We start from the raw sequence: 15,916 nt of genomic DNA on the forward strand, positions 1-15,916 counted from the left end.
TCTGTGATACACTGTTACAAATCGATTTGAAATAGAACGATTATTGTAATTATGTATGTCCCCCATCAGTGGGTATAAAACTGTGTTCTGACCCCTGTCAGTGGGTATATAACTGTGTTTTGTCTGGCCCCTATCAGTGGGTATAAAACTTGTTCTGTCCTCACCATTTAGAGGACTAACATATTGGGGACAATTTGACCATAGAAATGAGATGAGTAACAGTGTTGCATTTGTTTTGATTTGCTTCTGATTTGTTTCTGAATTGCTCTAATCGTCTGATAATCTTTGTCTCATATTTAATTCGGTTCTGTTATGATAAGTCAAAAGTATTAAGTTTTGAAAGTTTGTTAAAAAAATGCTTTAAAGATTAAGTTCTATATGTATCTTTGGAAATCGATCGACCCCCCACTTGCTGAGTGTTTCCCAAAACACTCACCCCTTACAACTTTCAGATAAGAATGAAGAGCAACTAAATGAGGAGGAACAAGAAGCTTTCTGGGGATGATGATTGAATGTCAAAATCAAGAATCAAGATTTTTACCGTACTTTTTGTTTAGTTTCCGCAAACTCTGATGGAATTTTTATTCTGTTGTCATTGTGAAGACAATATTTTGTTATATGAAAAGGACTGGTTTTTGGCCATTTGCTACGAGGCTTAATCGTTTTCAAGTAATTGTTAAACAATGCCGGATGTCACCGATGCCTCGATCTTGTGGCGTGACAATAAGGGCACGCATAATGCACATCAGCTTACAAGAAGCAATCAGCCCAGATTTGAGGGAACACTTCAAAGTGTTGTTAGCTTATATTAGAAATACAATTCTCTCAGTGTGTGAGAACACTGTCGTGTTGTATTCATAGATCATCACTCACACACAATCACTCACATATACATAGAGTAGAGCTTATTGATAAGTTGAGTGAGTCTTGCACAAAGACGTTAAACTTGTGTATGCAGTCTTTGACACACAGAAGTTAAACAAGTGTTGGTTGGAAGGTGTTGCCTTCAGTTTAGGCTAGGAGTTCAGTTAGGCAGTAGGGTAAGTTCTAAGCTGAGTGAGTTTGTACAAGGTGTTGTATAAATCAAAGTCTTCTAGTGGATCCTACCCTAGGGTGTAGAAGGGGTGACGTAGGAGTAGTTGAAATATCTGAACGTCCATAAACATATCTTGTGTATTTAACTGCTTAACTTTCGTTTTAAAACTGATTTGATCAGTTCAGCTGATATCAGTTCAGTTCTCACCATAACTGAACTGATACAAGCTCGAACTGATCCCCCTTATATCAGTTAATCAGTTTACACAAGTTAAAAGGCTTTTAAACTTATCAACTTTCTTAACGAAGGATTATTTCGAGTATTTTCCGCTTGATTTAAAATCAAACTCGATCTAATTCATCGATGTTTACATTATTAGAACACAAGCTATTGCAGCTCATTGATAATATTATGTTTGAAGCACCCTCGCAGGTGTCAAAACCGATCCATCAGAACGTATATTCCGGAAATAGAGACGCTACTTGACTTCTTTCATTTCTTCATTTCTTCTTAATGTTATTTGTTTCTATGAGTTTATTGGTGAAAAACATATTTTGTTTTGAATCACATTTCGTTATGAATTAAAGCCTTAGTCTAGAGATCGACGTAGCTTGGTCGACACATTATTTTTGAATTATTGAGTTCTGTGCACTAATATCTTTTCGTTTATTTGTGTTTACTTGTTCTTAGGTTTTTGAATTACTGGCTGTAATTCGATCGACTATATAATTCATATCTATCACTAGGGAGATAAGATTGAAGTTAAGATCGTAAGAAACATATCGTTGGGTATTTATATTGTTCGGAATAAATATAATCCTAATGGTATCGTGTAAGGAATATTGATTGCATATGAATATTAAAATTAGTAATAGACAATACAATTATAATCATCACTTGAGAAAAGAGGATAATTAACTTAGTGTTCTCAGGTTAATGAACGATGTTTTTAGTTGTACAAGAACCAATAACAATTAAATATAGTGGAGACCAAGTGAAATCGAATATGTAAATTCATTCCTCATTGATTGATTTACTTGTGTGTTTGTACTGTGATTTATTTATTTATTTAATTGTCAACAATAAAAGACGTGATTGAATCTTGTGAATAAAGTTAGACTATTTTAATTACGATACTTAACATACACTTTAAATACATACTCCATGTGATTATTTTTACTTACTCATATACTAAAACTTGACATCGTATACTTGCGATAGACAATATTCATGTTAGCACTCTAAGAAAATATGAGTAAAAACCAACAAAAACCAAAGTTATATGACTTAAACACAACTTTGACAAGTTAGTGACCTGAAAAGAAAACATGACAATTTAAAGAACTAAATAGGCTATTTTCCTGAGCTCGTGGTATGTGCATTGTGCTAGAGATATGAATCAATGTCTTTATCTCATCCATTATTTAACTCGAGTTATAAAATAATTTGACTTAAAAATAATTTTGTTGTTTGTATCTATATATTATAGATCATTATCATCTCATTCCACGAGACAAACAATGACTACATGAATGCTCGAGTTTTGAAGGCGAAAGATAGGATATTAACTTGAAAGGATGAGTTAGTAAAACAAAGATTTCTACCTCCAAATGAAGACCTCTACTCATGTCTATAGATAGGTTAGACATGTTACATAAAAATTAATCTAAATATATTACCTTACAAAATGTACACTTAATTTCAACGTACCCAACAATTTTTGTTCCATCTCTTTGACTCGAAGGTCGGAGAAGTTTGTGAGAATAATCCCCCATCGTCCTTGAATGCATTTGATAGGTGCAAGTTTTGCACTTAAATTACCCAATGAAATAGCATAAGAGTATGCAAATATCGAGTAGATTTACGTGTTTTGACAGTTACTTATGTTATTGCAGGAATCAAGCATGAGCGCATAACTGGTGACCAACAAAGAATAAATTAGATGCCGAAATAGAAAAATGAAGTGAACAAGAAAGCAAAGGGAGTGTGGGACAGAAGCAAGCACATGTGAAAAAAAAAGTAGCGTGCATGGCCACGCAGAAGCCACAGCCGCACGCCCATAGAAGAACAAAGACAACGCCAGTCACTCACCTGCACGGAATCCTGTATACAAGCGCCCGATGCCGACATCTATACAGGAATTTTTATGGGCTCTAAGAATTTGGACACAAATATAAATATTGAAACCCTAGCGCAAAGAGGGGGGCCACAGTCATGCAAAAAAATCCATAGAACGGGAAAGAGAACGAGAACAAAGAACGAAGAACGAAGACTAAGAGCGCATCTACCAGGGATGGAGTCGCAACTCTGATTCGATTCTTCTTCTCTTTTTCTTAGTTAATTTTAGTCAATTAGTGATGTTGAAGAACATGAATTTATTTTGTCGCTTTTCATTCATGAACTAATTAATTTAATCTAGTGGACAATGTAGCTTGGTCAAATCTTTATTTATGAATTGTTGATTTATATATGAAAATTTCTTTTTGTTTAATTTATATTTCCGGATCTTATTGCTTTCAATTACTTGAGCACTAATTGGATTGTCATATGTAGTTGAGATCTATCTCTTGGGAGAGGGGATTTTGAATAGGACCATAAAAAAGATATCATTGGTGTTTAAAGAGTTCGGAAGACCTATAACTCCAACGAATCTATTAAAAGAATTATTGGGCTTTTGAAATTATTTGTCAAGCCCTGAGCCCGGGCCCGCGCCCGCGTAACTGTACAATGGGCCTCTATAGCAGCTACTTCGTATTCGTCATCGCTTTACGAAAATGATTAATCCAAGTTGCTATAGAAGTCCATTATAAACTCATTTTAAATCTTTTAATTTTTACCATGTGGGACAAAGGGTATCACAATCACCCCTCCTTCTCGTCGCGACCTGATCCCTCGATCCACCAGCACCGAGAATCTAGAGGTGGCTCCTACAGGTTCAAGATGTGGCTCTCATGCACGTTTCACTTTGCCCCGCAGGTTCAAGATGTGGCTCTCATGCACGTAACACTTTGCCCCGCATAACACTTATTTCCCGTGTTCCATGCCCGTGACCGGCTCTGATATCATTCTGTCACGCCCCGAGCCCGAACCTGAACCCGAGCCCGCACCTGCGTAACTGCACAATGGGCCTCTATAGCAGCTACTTCGTATTCGTCATCGCTTTACGAAAATAATTAACCCAAGTTGCTATAGAAGTCCATTGTAAATCCATTATAAACTCATTTTTAATTTTTACCATGTGAGACAAGGAGAATCACATTATTTATTGTTTGTTTTGTAATAAGGATATTGAAATCGACTTTAGATAATGATTAATAGCATCACTTGGGAAATGGAGCATGAATAATTGAGATTTTTTTGGGTTGTAAACGAGTTGAAATTATAAATTTAGATGTAAATGATAATTTAATATAGTAAAGAATAAGTGAAATCATATATCTAAATTCTTATTTTCACTGATTTTAAATCATTTGTGCGCTTTCATTAATTTTAGTTCATAATTAACAAAAAAAATTTATAATTTTTTAAAATAAAGTCTAATTTTTTTCATCGTGGTAATTAATTTTTAATTAAATTACATCACCCATGTGATCGATATCTGTGCTCTACCGAGTACTAAAACTTGACACCGTACACTTACGATAGTAAATATTGCATTTAATCTTATATGCATACTAAAACTGTAACGTCTACTCATTTTAAAAGTACGAATATATATATATATTATATATATATATATTTTAAAAAGCTCACATTTTTCGAAATAACATTTAAAATAATCGTAATTGTTTGACAGTAAAAATAATGCAATTTAAATTAAACAAACTCATCCAAAATCATACGTAAACATAAACGAGTAAAAATCTTAAAAATTATCAACGTATGAAATGTTCATCTTCTCTAACATCTCATAAATCGTAATGCGGAAAACATGCGGTCCTCGGGTCGTGTCACCTCATCAGTTCTGCCTACCCAGAGTTCGGCACCTCCAGTCCCCTCACCATCAAGCTCGCCTGCATCACACACGTCTAGTGAGTCTAAAGACTCGACACACCTGTACCAGAAATAACAAGTACATATACATGGCATACAACAGTGAAAAATATCATACTCAACATATATTTCGTGAACTTAAAAGCATGAACATAAACGTGTCATGTAAAATCATATCGTGTCAAAATATGTCATCTCATGTCATCATATACATATACATTTTCTTTCAATTGAATTCAGTTCATTAGGTCTGACTTTCGTATCAGCTCTATCGTATCAGCTCTGTTCGATGGATCCATCTACGTGTAACCACGGTACCGGGCGACGGGGACATCAGCGACAACATTACCCATCCACTGAGCCTTGGCATCAGTTCATCATATCTCATGTCATCGTATACATATACATAGTCAGTCATAACCAATTCTCATCTTTCAAAACGTGTCATCATATTCACCATTTAAATAAAAGCATGCATATACATACTTTTCCTTTAAACCAAGCATACAACGTATTTATCGTAATTCCATAAAAATCATGAACATGATGCATAAACATTTAAGACATGATAAATTTGTGCTCAGGACGCTGACAGGACAAAAATCTCACCCCAGGTGCAAAATAACGATTTTGCCCCTGGAAACCCAAAATTACCATTTTAACCCCTGGACCTCTAAATTTTTTACCCGAAGCTTACCAAACTCCTTAAAATACCTCAAAACATATTATAAACATTTCTTAGACATAAACTCGAGCATGTTTCAAAACTTAATCAATTCGTTTTAAAACTTGGACTGGGGTCCAGTTTTAATCCGAATCGAACCGAAATACAACCAAATTTTCCCAACCTTTTTACCATGCCTTAACCTTACTAGACCAGCTCCTAAACTCTCAATTCCAGAGCCCCTAACTCCCGAAAGTCAGCCCTAAAGTTTCGGGAAATTCAGCTACTCTCCACCCCGATCTCTACTGCGGCCGCATTCCAAATAAACGATGCTAGCCTACAGCCGATGGAACCAGCCGTGAGCCAGCCTACCCTAGACCACTCTAGGACTCCTCTTGACCCAAAGAACACACGGCCCCAGCCCCATGCAGCATGCACCCTGAATACACACGCTAGGAACCAAACCACCCCAAATGTAACTCCCTCGCGCTAAGCTCCCTCTATCTGCTATAGGGGCCCGACCAGCGGTGTTAGGGTCTTCCCAGGTCATGGTTCGGACCTACCAGAGACAGGTTCAAGGCCTGGAACCAACCCCTCACTGACTACCTTCCTCCCACTGTCCGATCTCCATAACTTCGTACGATCCCGACGCTTTCTCACACCCTCGGCCACCCGCGGCTCTAGCAGCCTATCCCACTAGAAACCTTGACGTAGTTGACTCCTTAATCCATCGATCTAGCAGTCCCCTTTACACAAGATACAAGAGACGTGGGTGAATGATAAAAAACTTAAGAAAACTTGCAACCAAACCGTGCGATCTCTCAACAGGTTGCTGAATCGGGAGTTTTGTATAAGTTTAAACACACAACAACATGTATATGGCGTATGAGATGCAAAAGCGAGAGTACGTGGCGTGCCTGATGATTCTTTTGTGAACAAATGCTAGAAGGGTACACGACCGAGGCACGGGGAAAGCTTGAGCTCAAAGGAAATGGATAATCCGACTTCCTGGTTGATGCAGCTCACGAGGAGGTTTGTGAGTGGAGTGGGTGGGCGGCTGATAGGATTAATATTTAGGTTTAGGGTATGATTAAGTAATAATTAGGTAGTTAAATAATAGATAATGGACCCTAAGTTGACATTTAAAAGTAAAAAAAGAGTTTTAAGCCCAATAAGCTTAAAATTAGGCTCATTAAGTCCAAACACAATCTCGAAAAATATTTCGTTTTGGTAAGTTCTTGAAAATATTAGCAGAACCCTCAAAAAGTCATTCGATTCGATAAAATTTATGTACCGCTGAAAAATATGCTCCGGCGGGTAAAAATATCCAACAAACTCATTACTTGAAAAATTACATTTAAAACATCTTATATTAATTAATAAAAATCTAATCATGTATTAAAAATAATTTTCCTGATAATTCCTCGGTCTCTGTTTCTCGATCGAGCGCGAAATGCATCTAGAAATCCTTATGCATGAACTTTTAAAATTAATCCTATCATGCAAGAATTATACACAAAATGCACAAAAATAATTAAACTAATAATTTAAATATAATCCTAGATTGCATGCATTCAGGTTACGTGAATTAAATTCCTGGACCTTACAAAAATATTCATAAATAAAAAGAGTAGTTTTAATAATGTCATGTTTGTGAGGGCTCGTCAAGATTTATTAGCATAAACAGCGAGTAAACAATTTCATTTTGGATCTGTAGAAATTTCGGCATGACCTCTCTGTAAATAAGACATACAAAAAAATCAAAACAACACAACAACAATTTTATACTCGAAAATAGAGTACAATAGATCAAACAGAATACCAATAGTATGCAGAGCCAACCAGGCTCAATCACACCAAATAAAATCTAACACTAAAATATATATCAACATACAAATATACGAGACATCTCCGAGGCAAATGACTTCATATATAATATAAATATATGGGAAAGAATTAACTCATTGTGCTCCACTGACTGAAACTCCGCCAGTTGGTCAATTTATTCTACTTAAGCAAATTTTATTATGTTATTATCGAGTCTTGTTGATTCTATAATATTTTTGGTTTGTATATGTCATAATTGTGTTTGACCAACACTTGTTTATGTTAATTGTGTTATTGAGTGCATATGTTGTTTATTTTGGGTATTTGATTATGTCCTATTTACGAGAAGGTTATGTTGAAATTTTTATAGGGTCAAATGTAAATTTTTATCTTATTTTTCGTTGTTTACTAATTAAATATGATCGCATATTAATAAATCGCTATTATGGATAACAAGGTTTAATATGTTTGTAGAAAATGATTTATATTTAAACAATATATTCGAGAGATAAATGAAGATTTGAAATCCATCATCATATTATCTATAAATACATAAAATATTGATAGAAAAATTTGAAATCCATTTATGAATACAAAAATAAGAAAAATAATCTGAATTCAAATAAATAGAAATTGAAATGGCTAGATCCAAAAGTATTAACGAGGGGAAGCTATGTGGCATTCTTTCTACAAAAGGAAACAAAATCAAAATGTGGCAATCATATCTAAATATCCTACTTTAAAATTATTTTATGCTTATGATGAATTAAGTAGTCCACGAAAGGGAATGGATAATTAAATGAACACTTGAGAAAAACATCATATCCACGTTAGAAATTTATATATATAGATACTGATAATATATTAATTGTTTATTTAATTTAAAAGTAAATAAACTATACTATTTGAGTGCATAGTAACAAAAATTAAAATATAGTATTGAGACCTGAGATTCCTATTTTGTTTTTTTAAAGCAACGGAAAGCATTATTATTTTTAAAAATTTTTGAGAAATATTTTTAATTCATAAAATGCAAATAAACATATCTATATTATTTCTTTAATTTTTTTTCCAAATAATATATTTTGAACACACTTTCTTAACACAATCATTTCTATAATTTTTACATCACTGCCGAAACTATTTCTTTATAATCATATTCTAAACTAATATAACAAAATGTTAATTTTAAATTAACCATAAACTATATATTTATACAGAGAAAATAATCCAAAATTACCATACTCATTATTTTTTTTAATTAATTAATCTTATGAAAATTATTTTTTAGAAAACATTATCAAGTCTTTTGGGCTTTTTAAATAAATATTATAAATTAAAAAAAAATTTAGAAATATAACAGATTTTAAAATTTTCAAAAGAATATGATAAGGTGGGGTTTGTAACCCCGCTTCATTGAGGAGTCAGGGTCTGAGACCCCGACTGCTAATTGTGTTTTTCGAGGAGTCGGGGTTTAAGACCCCGACTCCTTGACCGCTACAGTAACCACCGCGAATCCCGGGACAAATATCTGATTGAAATATATTCATTGAATCCTCTTTTGTTTTTTTATGCTTTCTTCTCACTATATATGTATAACTTACATGACTAATAATTCATTCGTCCCACTATATATGTATAACTTACATGAATAATAATTCATTCGTATTGACATTGATGAAGGTGCATTCGACGATGATGTGGTAGTGTATTTTATAGCTGAATGTTGGTTATATATAAATGTATTTTTTCTTCAACATTTTGTTTCAATTTTATTTACATGTACTAATTTATCTCTTTATTTAAAATAAATTTTGGTGCTCTGTAAAAAAATCCGAACAAGTTAGATGAAGCATTTTTTTCTCCTATGATCTATAATTGAAGCTTTTATAGATGCTTATTATTTTCTACATGATTTTCTTATTGTTGATATTGTATTATTTATATGTAGTGTGTAATATTGTTTAAAAAAAATGAGTGCAATGGTTAATTTATTAAAAAAAACTTGTTTTTTCCTCTAAAATCCTTCACTTTAAATATAATGAAAATTTTGACTAAATGAGAAATAATTTTGTGATTTTTATTAAATTTCAGGTATGTGATTTTTATTAAAAAACTTGATTTTACAAATACTAATTTATCTCTTTGTTTAAACTTAATTTTGCTAAAGTTAGACTGAAGTATTTTTGTTTTCTATACTCTGTAAGTGAAATTTTATAGATGCTTATTAATTCTACATGATTATCTTATTGTTGATATTGTATTATTTATATGTTGTGTGTGATATTATTTAATAAAATGACGACAATGTTTAATTTATTAAAATGAACTTTTGTTTTCCTCTAAAATCAATCACTTTACGATCATGGTTAATTTATTCAGAATTTCATAGTTTTATAACATATGTTGTGTTGTGATTAATTATAATTATATTCACGTAACACAGAAAATGGACACTATATCAGTGGCGTTGTATGTCAATGGTTATGTAGTTGCACAACAAGTAACTGTGGAATACAGCAAGCCTGCTGTGAAGATGATGATGGTACCACGTTCCATAACTTATTCTGATTTGATGAAAAGATTGTATAAAAAGTTAAATATTAACAGCAAGGAATTTATGCTGAAGTTGACAACCAAATATGCCTACATGGAGATGACGCATAGAATAGAGTTTCAACTTTGTATCGAAGATGACGATAATTTACATTTTATGACATCTCAGATTGACCTGCGGTGTTTACATTTGTATATTGAGTCTGAGTCGGTACAAAATAATGTTTGTTCCAATGATCTAGAAGCCTACATCCCATGTATTACACAAGGATTTAGTACAATGGGCTTCGATGATGGAGGAGGCACTTCAAATGTTGTTGTGGGTGAAGATGAACAGCCAAATAATTGGGATCGATATGTGAATAATCATGTGGTTGAACAAACCATTCCATGGGCAGATGATGGGCGTAGATGGGAGTCTAGTGCAAGAAGAAGGTGTAATCCGTATGAAATTACTCCGTTCACATCATATGATGAACAAACGAGACGTGATTTCTTTATGGGTAGTTACCACGATGAGGATAGTGATGAAGATTCACCTTCCAACGATTCTGAAGATGGTAATGTTGATGAAAATGATGATAATAATGCATTTGAACGTGATGTCGGTTATTCACAAGTTCCAAATGAGGGTACATCATCTCAAGCATGGAGGCAAGGTACGGTGCCTGACAATATTCAAGCAGATAGGTCGATAATCTGTGAAGATCCACCATTTTTCAGCCAAGTGTACGATGAGCAAATTCCAGATTCTACAGATCTCCCATATGCAAGTCGCACGACCTTTTTACAACCCTGAAAGAGGCGATTTGTGCATCAACATGATATTCAAGGACAAAAAAGAACTGATTGCCAGTGTCAAGGACTACTCTGTTAGGGTCGCACGACGTGAGTACCGTCTCGTCCAAAGCTCACCGACGTTCTGGAAAGTTTGCTAGCAAAAATAAGTCTTCAACTATGCCATGTCATTGGGGTCTTACGAGCATCGCTCAAGGTGAAGTCGGGCTATTGGAAAATCACTAAGTATGGAGGGTCACATACGTGTATCTCTAGTCATGTCGGCCTTGACCATCATAACATGGACATGAACATGGTGGCAAACACTTTTGTGGGTATAGTTCGTTGTGACCTTTCATACGAAATCAAATATGTAATGCAATTGATTAAAGACAAATTAGGGTACAATATTTCGTATCACAAGGCATGGCATAGCTTGAGGCAATCTGTTGAGAATGTTTATGGAACATGGGAAAGTTCTGTTCGACGACTACCGAGATATATGGGCGCCCTCGTGAAGCACAATCCAGGCTCTATCGTTGAGTGGAACCATATTGATACGTATAATCCAACAGTGAAGATTTTGAACTATGTGTTTTGGGCATTCAGACCGTGCATAGATGGGTTTGAACATTGTCGTACGGTTATTAGCATTGACGGAACCCACTTATATACCAAGTACAAGCACAAAATGTTGATAGCAGTGGGATTGGATGCAAACAATCAGGTGTTGCCATTGGCTTTTTCGATTGTTGATGAAGAGACGTACGACTCATGGAAATGGTTTCTTGATAATCTAAGCAAACATGTCATTCGTGGGGCTAGAGGTATATGTCTTATCTCTGATAGGCATCGGTCTATTGTAAGCGCCGTGGATGATGTACCAGATTTCAAACCTCCTCGTGGAGTACATCGTTTTTGTTTGCGCCATGTATGCTCGAACTTCAACAATCAGTTTAAGAATGTTCATTTGAAAGATCTTTGTTGGCGAGCGGGCACTCAACATCAGATACGTAAGTTTGATGCCACAATGGATGCAATTAAAAACCTTAACCCGAATGCGTATCGATATTTGTGTGGGATTTCACGTGAGAAGTGGACGATGGCCCATGATGATGGATGGTGTCGTGGTGTGATGACGACAAATATGTCCGAGTGTTTGAATGGTGTGTTGAAGGGTGCAAGACGTCTTCCTATTTCAGCAATTGTGCAGTTAACAATTGGACGTTGTGTAAAATATTTCTTCGATCGTAAGGAAAGAATTACCTATATGGTGGCAAACAACCAACCGTGGCCTGATTTTGCATTCCACAAATACGAGAAATGGTCAATCAAATCAAGCAATCACAGTGTTAGCAGATACGAAATCAGTGACAAATCTGCATCCGTAGTAACACGAGGACGACTAGGACATAATGAACATGTACAAGTTGTGAACTTGAGTACTCGTGATTGCTCTTGCAGAAAATGGACAATTTTCGGAATACCTTGCTCTCATGCCATATGTACAGCAAAGTAGTACGGTTTGGACCCGATGGAATTAATGCAGCCGTGGTTTAGTATGCACCGATATGTTAAAACATATGAAGGAAGATTTATCCCAATACCAGATGAAGGATATTGGGATGACGCTGAATTTGAATTAAACCATAACCAATGTCGACGTGAAAAACGAAGAGCTGGTAGACATAGAACATCAAGGATACATAATGAGATGGATCGACCAACAACAAGAGAGAGACAGGCTTATGCACGTGGTGGTACATCATAACAATGGAGTTTCATGTGTTGTTTATCATAATAATATTAAGATTTGTGTTGCAAGTGAAGTGTGGTTACGTGTATTACGAATGTGTAATATCAACAGTTTTTAAATAATTGTAGTTGTTGTTTTGGCTGTAATTGATATTTGATTTTTTACTTTGACTATTGATATTTTATTCTGTCAATAAATTTATATCATGTTATATGATTTATATAAGTATAAAAATATGAAATAAAAATATGATATAAATTTATATCATGTTATATGCACCGATATATCATATTATTTTCAAATAAAAATATCATAGCACATCCAAAATACAAATACCAAAATAAAACAACAAACTACAATTGACGAGAATATGAAATCGACATGCATAGAGGATATACTAATACTAGTAGTAATAGAAATGGCTAGTGCCACAACCACGTGATATACGCACTCGTAGACTTCTTCGCAAGTTCAACTGTTCTGCTTCCATATCCGTATTATGTTCTGTCTCCGTATTGTGTTCTATGTTTAAACCATATGGATCATTAGCAGATGATGTGGCAGAAAATCCATGGAATGGAATCGGTGAAGTCAAATAGTTTGGACGCACTTCATGATTAAACGAGCGCACTTCATCATAAAACTGTCGATTGTCAGAATTTAGTAGATCAGTGAATGATACACTGTCAGCAACGTACGGAGTGTGAAAACCGTATTGCATTGATGGGCGATAGTCAACATTAGACACTGTTGATGGTCTATGTGACGTTCCAGACATGTCATGACCACGTGATGACCCACGCATGCAATGTCCATGTGAAGTGGCAGTGACATCGAATCCATGTGGTCTACGATGTTGCTGTGAACCAGATGAGCTACTAGAACCCGATTCACGTCGTCGACGACGGCTACATTCCTCACGATTTTGAAACGAGTTTCTACGTGGTATATCATGTTGCACTTCTTCTTCATTAGATACCCTATTCAGTGCCTCACGAAGACGTGAACCAATTCTCCAATCATCTTGAATGGCTTCCTCAAGTGCCTCCCTCGATTGTTCATGTACGCTAAGCCCTCTGAATCGATTTGTGAGTGTGGTTGCTTCCTCGTCCTATGTAGCACAAATCATATCAATTAAGAAAACATTAGAAAATAAGTACAAATAATTTACTTTGATAAATTTGCATTAACACTAACCACAATGGCTCGGAAATATGCTTGTCCACTGGAGTAACCAATTCCTTCGCTATTTGGAGAAATGAATCGTATAGTGATGTTGTCGTACCATTTCTTATATTGATAGTCCACCATCATGTGTCCAGAGACGAGCATATCCTCCACGATATGTGTTTCCTTATTTTTCCATATCTCAATCGGACCACTATGAAATTCTTTCCAATCAAAATTACGATGTCCTACTCGGGACAAGTTGTGTAGATCATCCCCATCAGTTGCGGGTTCGGGAATTCGTTGTCGCATTCCAAATTGACGCAACGCCCGATTTGGACGATACATTTCCACAATATCAAAACAAATTAGAGGGCATACACATCGCCATATTTCCCCTTGATGTCCTGTGATGAATGCTAGCACATCGAGCGCTTCAAAATTGTAAACAGTCCAATTAAACTGCAATTAATAAAAAAATGTAAAATCAATATGAGTGTTAATTGAATGTTAGTATTAATATTGATGAATATTGATTGATAAACACCTGACCATCTTCCATAAGATCAAGTATCTCACGTATAATACGTACTGAGTGGGTAGATGTATGAGTATGACTAAAATGACGAGCCCACCTAAACAAACAAACAAAAGTAATTTCAAATATTTTTGTAACTCAAATGCTAAATTGATTTGCAAAAATTTACCTTGCACTATAAAGAGCAATTGGAAGAATTGTATCATAGTCGTTATCATTTACATCGGGGGCTGCAGGAACAATATGGCAAAAACCATGTACATCAGGACTAAGCGATGTCATCCTGCTCTATGCCCAAACCTGCATTAAAGAAAGCACCATTAACAAAGGCCTACAAATTATTTTTGGCTTACAAAATTGTGAAATTATTATAGACAAAATAATAAAGCTACCTGTAAGATCAACAAAGGCCCACAAATTATTTTCCTCCCTATAATTGATGATTTACATAACTCGCGATACAGGAAGGATAATACAGCGCTTCCCCAACTATACCTACTCACCCGTGGAATATTAAGAAGTAGCTGCAAATACATAAGACTCACAACACCACCACGAGAATCAGGGAACATGCATCCTCCAATTACCATCAGGGCAATACATCGAGTATATTGCACCACCTCCAAGTCTGAACTGTCGTTGTCAATCTGATTTTCTCTGCAGTGTGCGTCTAAAACAGATATCGATAAGCGTCCTCCAGTCACTAAAGATGCAGTGGGTGCAAAACCTAGTAACTCGACACATTTTTGACGCCATTCTTCAGCCGTGTGACTCATGTCGGTTCCCGTTACAGGTTGAGCCTTAATATTCAAATCCCATATTATTTCAACATCCTGGAGTGTGACGGTGGCTTCACCAACACGTAGGTGGAATGTATGAGTCTCACGTCTCCACCTCTCAACTAAAGCTGTAATTAGATGATTGTCAATAGGTCGAAAGCCACATCAGAGAACACCATATAACCCCATCTCATTCAAGAGGGTCAGAACACGATTGTGAATTAAGCCAGAACTATAAAGTTTCGAAATTCTGTTATTCGATCGTCTGACTTCTAAAATGGTATCGATATTATTGCTTGATATTGTTCTTGAGATATGAGTCTCCTGCAAGTGAAGGACACTAGGGTCGACCGGTTTGATATATGCCCCCATCTTGTAAAAAATAACAAGAATAATTTATTATTAATTAGAAATAATAATATTCCTTCAAAAAAATAGAAATAATAATACAAAATTATAATTATATTTTTAAAATTACAATATTTTTTTAAGTCCAAAAAGCTAATAAAACATTATTTTGTTATATTTTTGCAATTAATATATTTTTTAAGTGTACAAAAATTAATAAATTTATTTTAGGAAAGTTCAGTATATTTATGTTATGAGAAAAATGCTATAATATTTTTTTATATATATTTACATAAAAATATTTGAAATTATATCATTTATGATATAAAAAAATGAGTATACTATTTAATTTTTTAAATATATAAACAATATTTTTAATATTATTAATGAAAAGTTTATTATTAGAAAATTTTCACGTATATATGTATATCAAATTAGTATTTATTTCGTATAACCAATTTATTTTTTTCAAACT

The 15,916-nt window shown here is 34.7% G+C and overlaps 2 protein-coding genes across 2 annotated transcripts; one reads left to right on the forward strand and one right to left on the reverse strand.

Moving 5' to 3' along the window:
- The first annotated feature begins 11,154 nt into the window (after positions 1 to 11,154).
- On the forward strand, positions 11,155 to 12,372 carry LOC142550128 (uncharacterized). The gene has a single exon (XM_075659364.1). It carries the CDS (start codon positions 11,155 to 11,157, stop codon positions 12,370 to 12,372), a length of 1,218 nt encoding a protein of 405 aa, XP_075515479.1.
- A 640-nt stretch (positions 12,373 to 13,012) lies between these two features.
- Positions 13,013 to 15,150, reverse strand: LOC142550129 (uncharacterized). The gene is made up of 5 exons (XM_075659365.1): positions 14,707 to 15,150; positions 14,484 to 14,614; positions 14,324 to 14,411; positions 13,807 to 14,238; positions 13,013 to 13,720 (listed from the first exon to the last, which is right to left on the reverse strand). Exons 2-5 carry the CDS (start codon positions 14,594 to 14,596, stop codon positions 13,013 to 13,015), a joined length of 1,341 nt encoding a protein of 446 aa, XP_075515480.1. The 5' UTR covers positions 14,597 to 14,614; positions 14,707 to 15,150.
- Positions 15,151 to 15,916: the final 766 nt, after the last annotated feature.

The sequence above is a fragment of the Primulina tabacum genome, chromosome 6, assembly GCF_025594145.1.
Source record: "Primulina tabacum isolate GXHZ01 chromosome 6, ASM2559414v2, whole genome shotgun sequence".
NCBI lineage: Eukaryota > Viridiplantae > Streptophyta > Magnoliopsida > Lamiales > Gesneriaceae > Primulina > Primulina tabacum.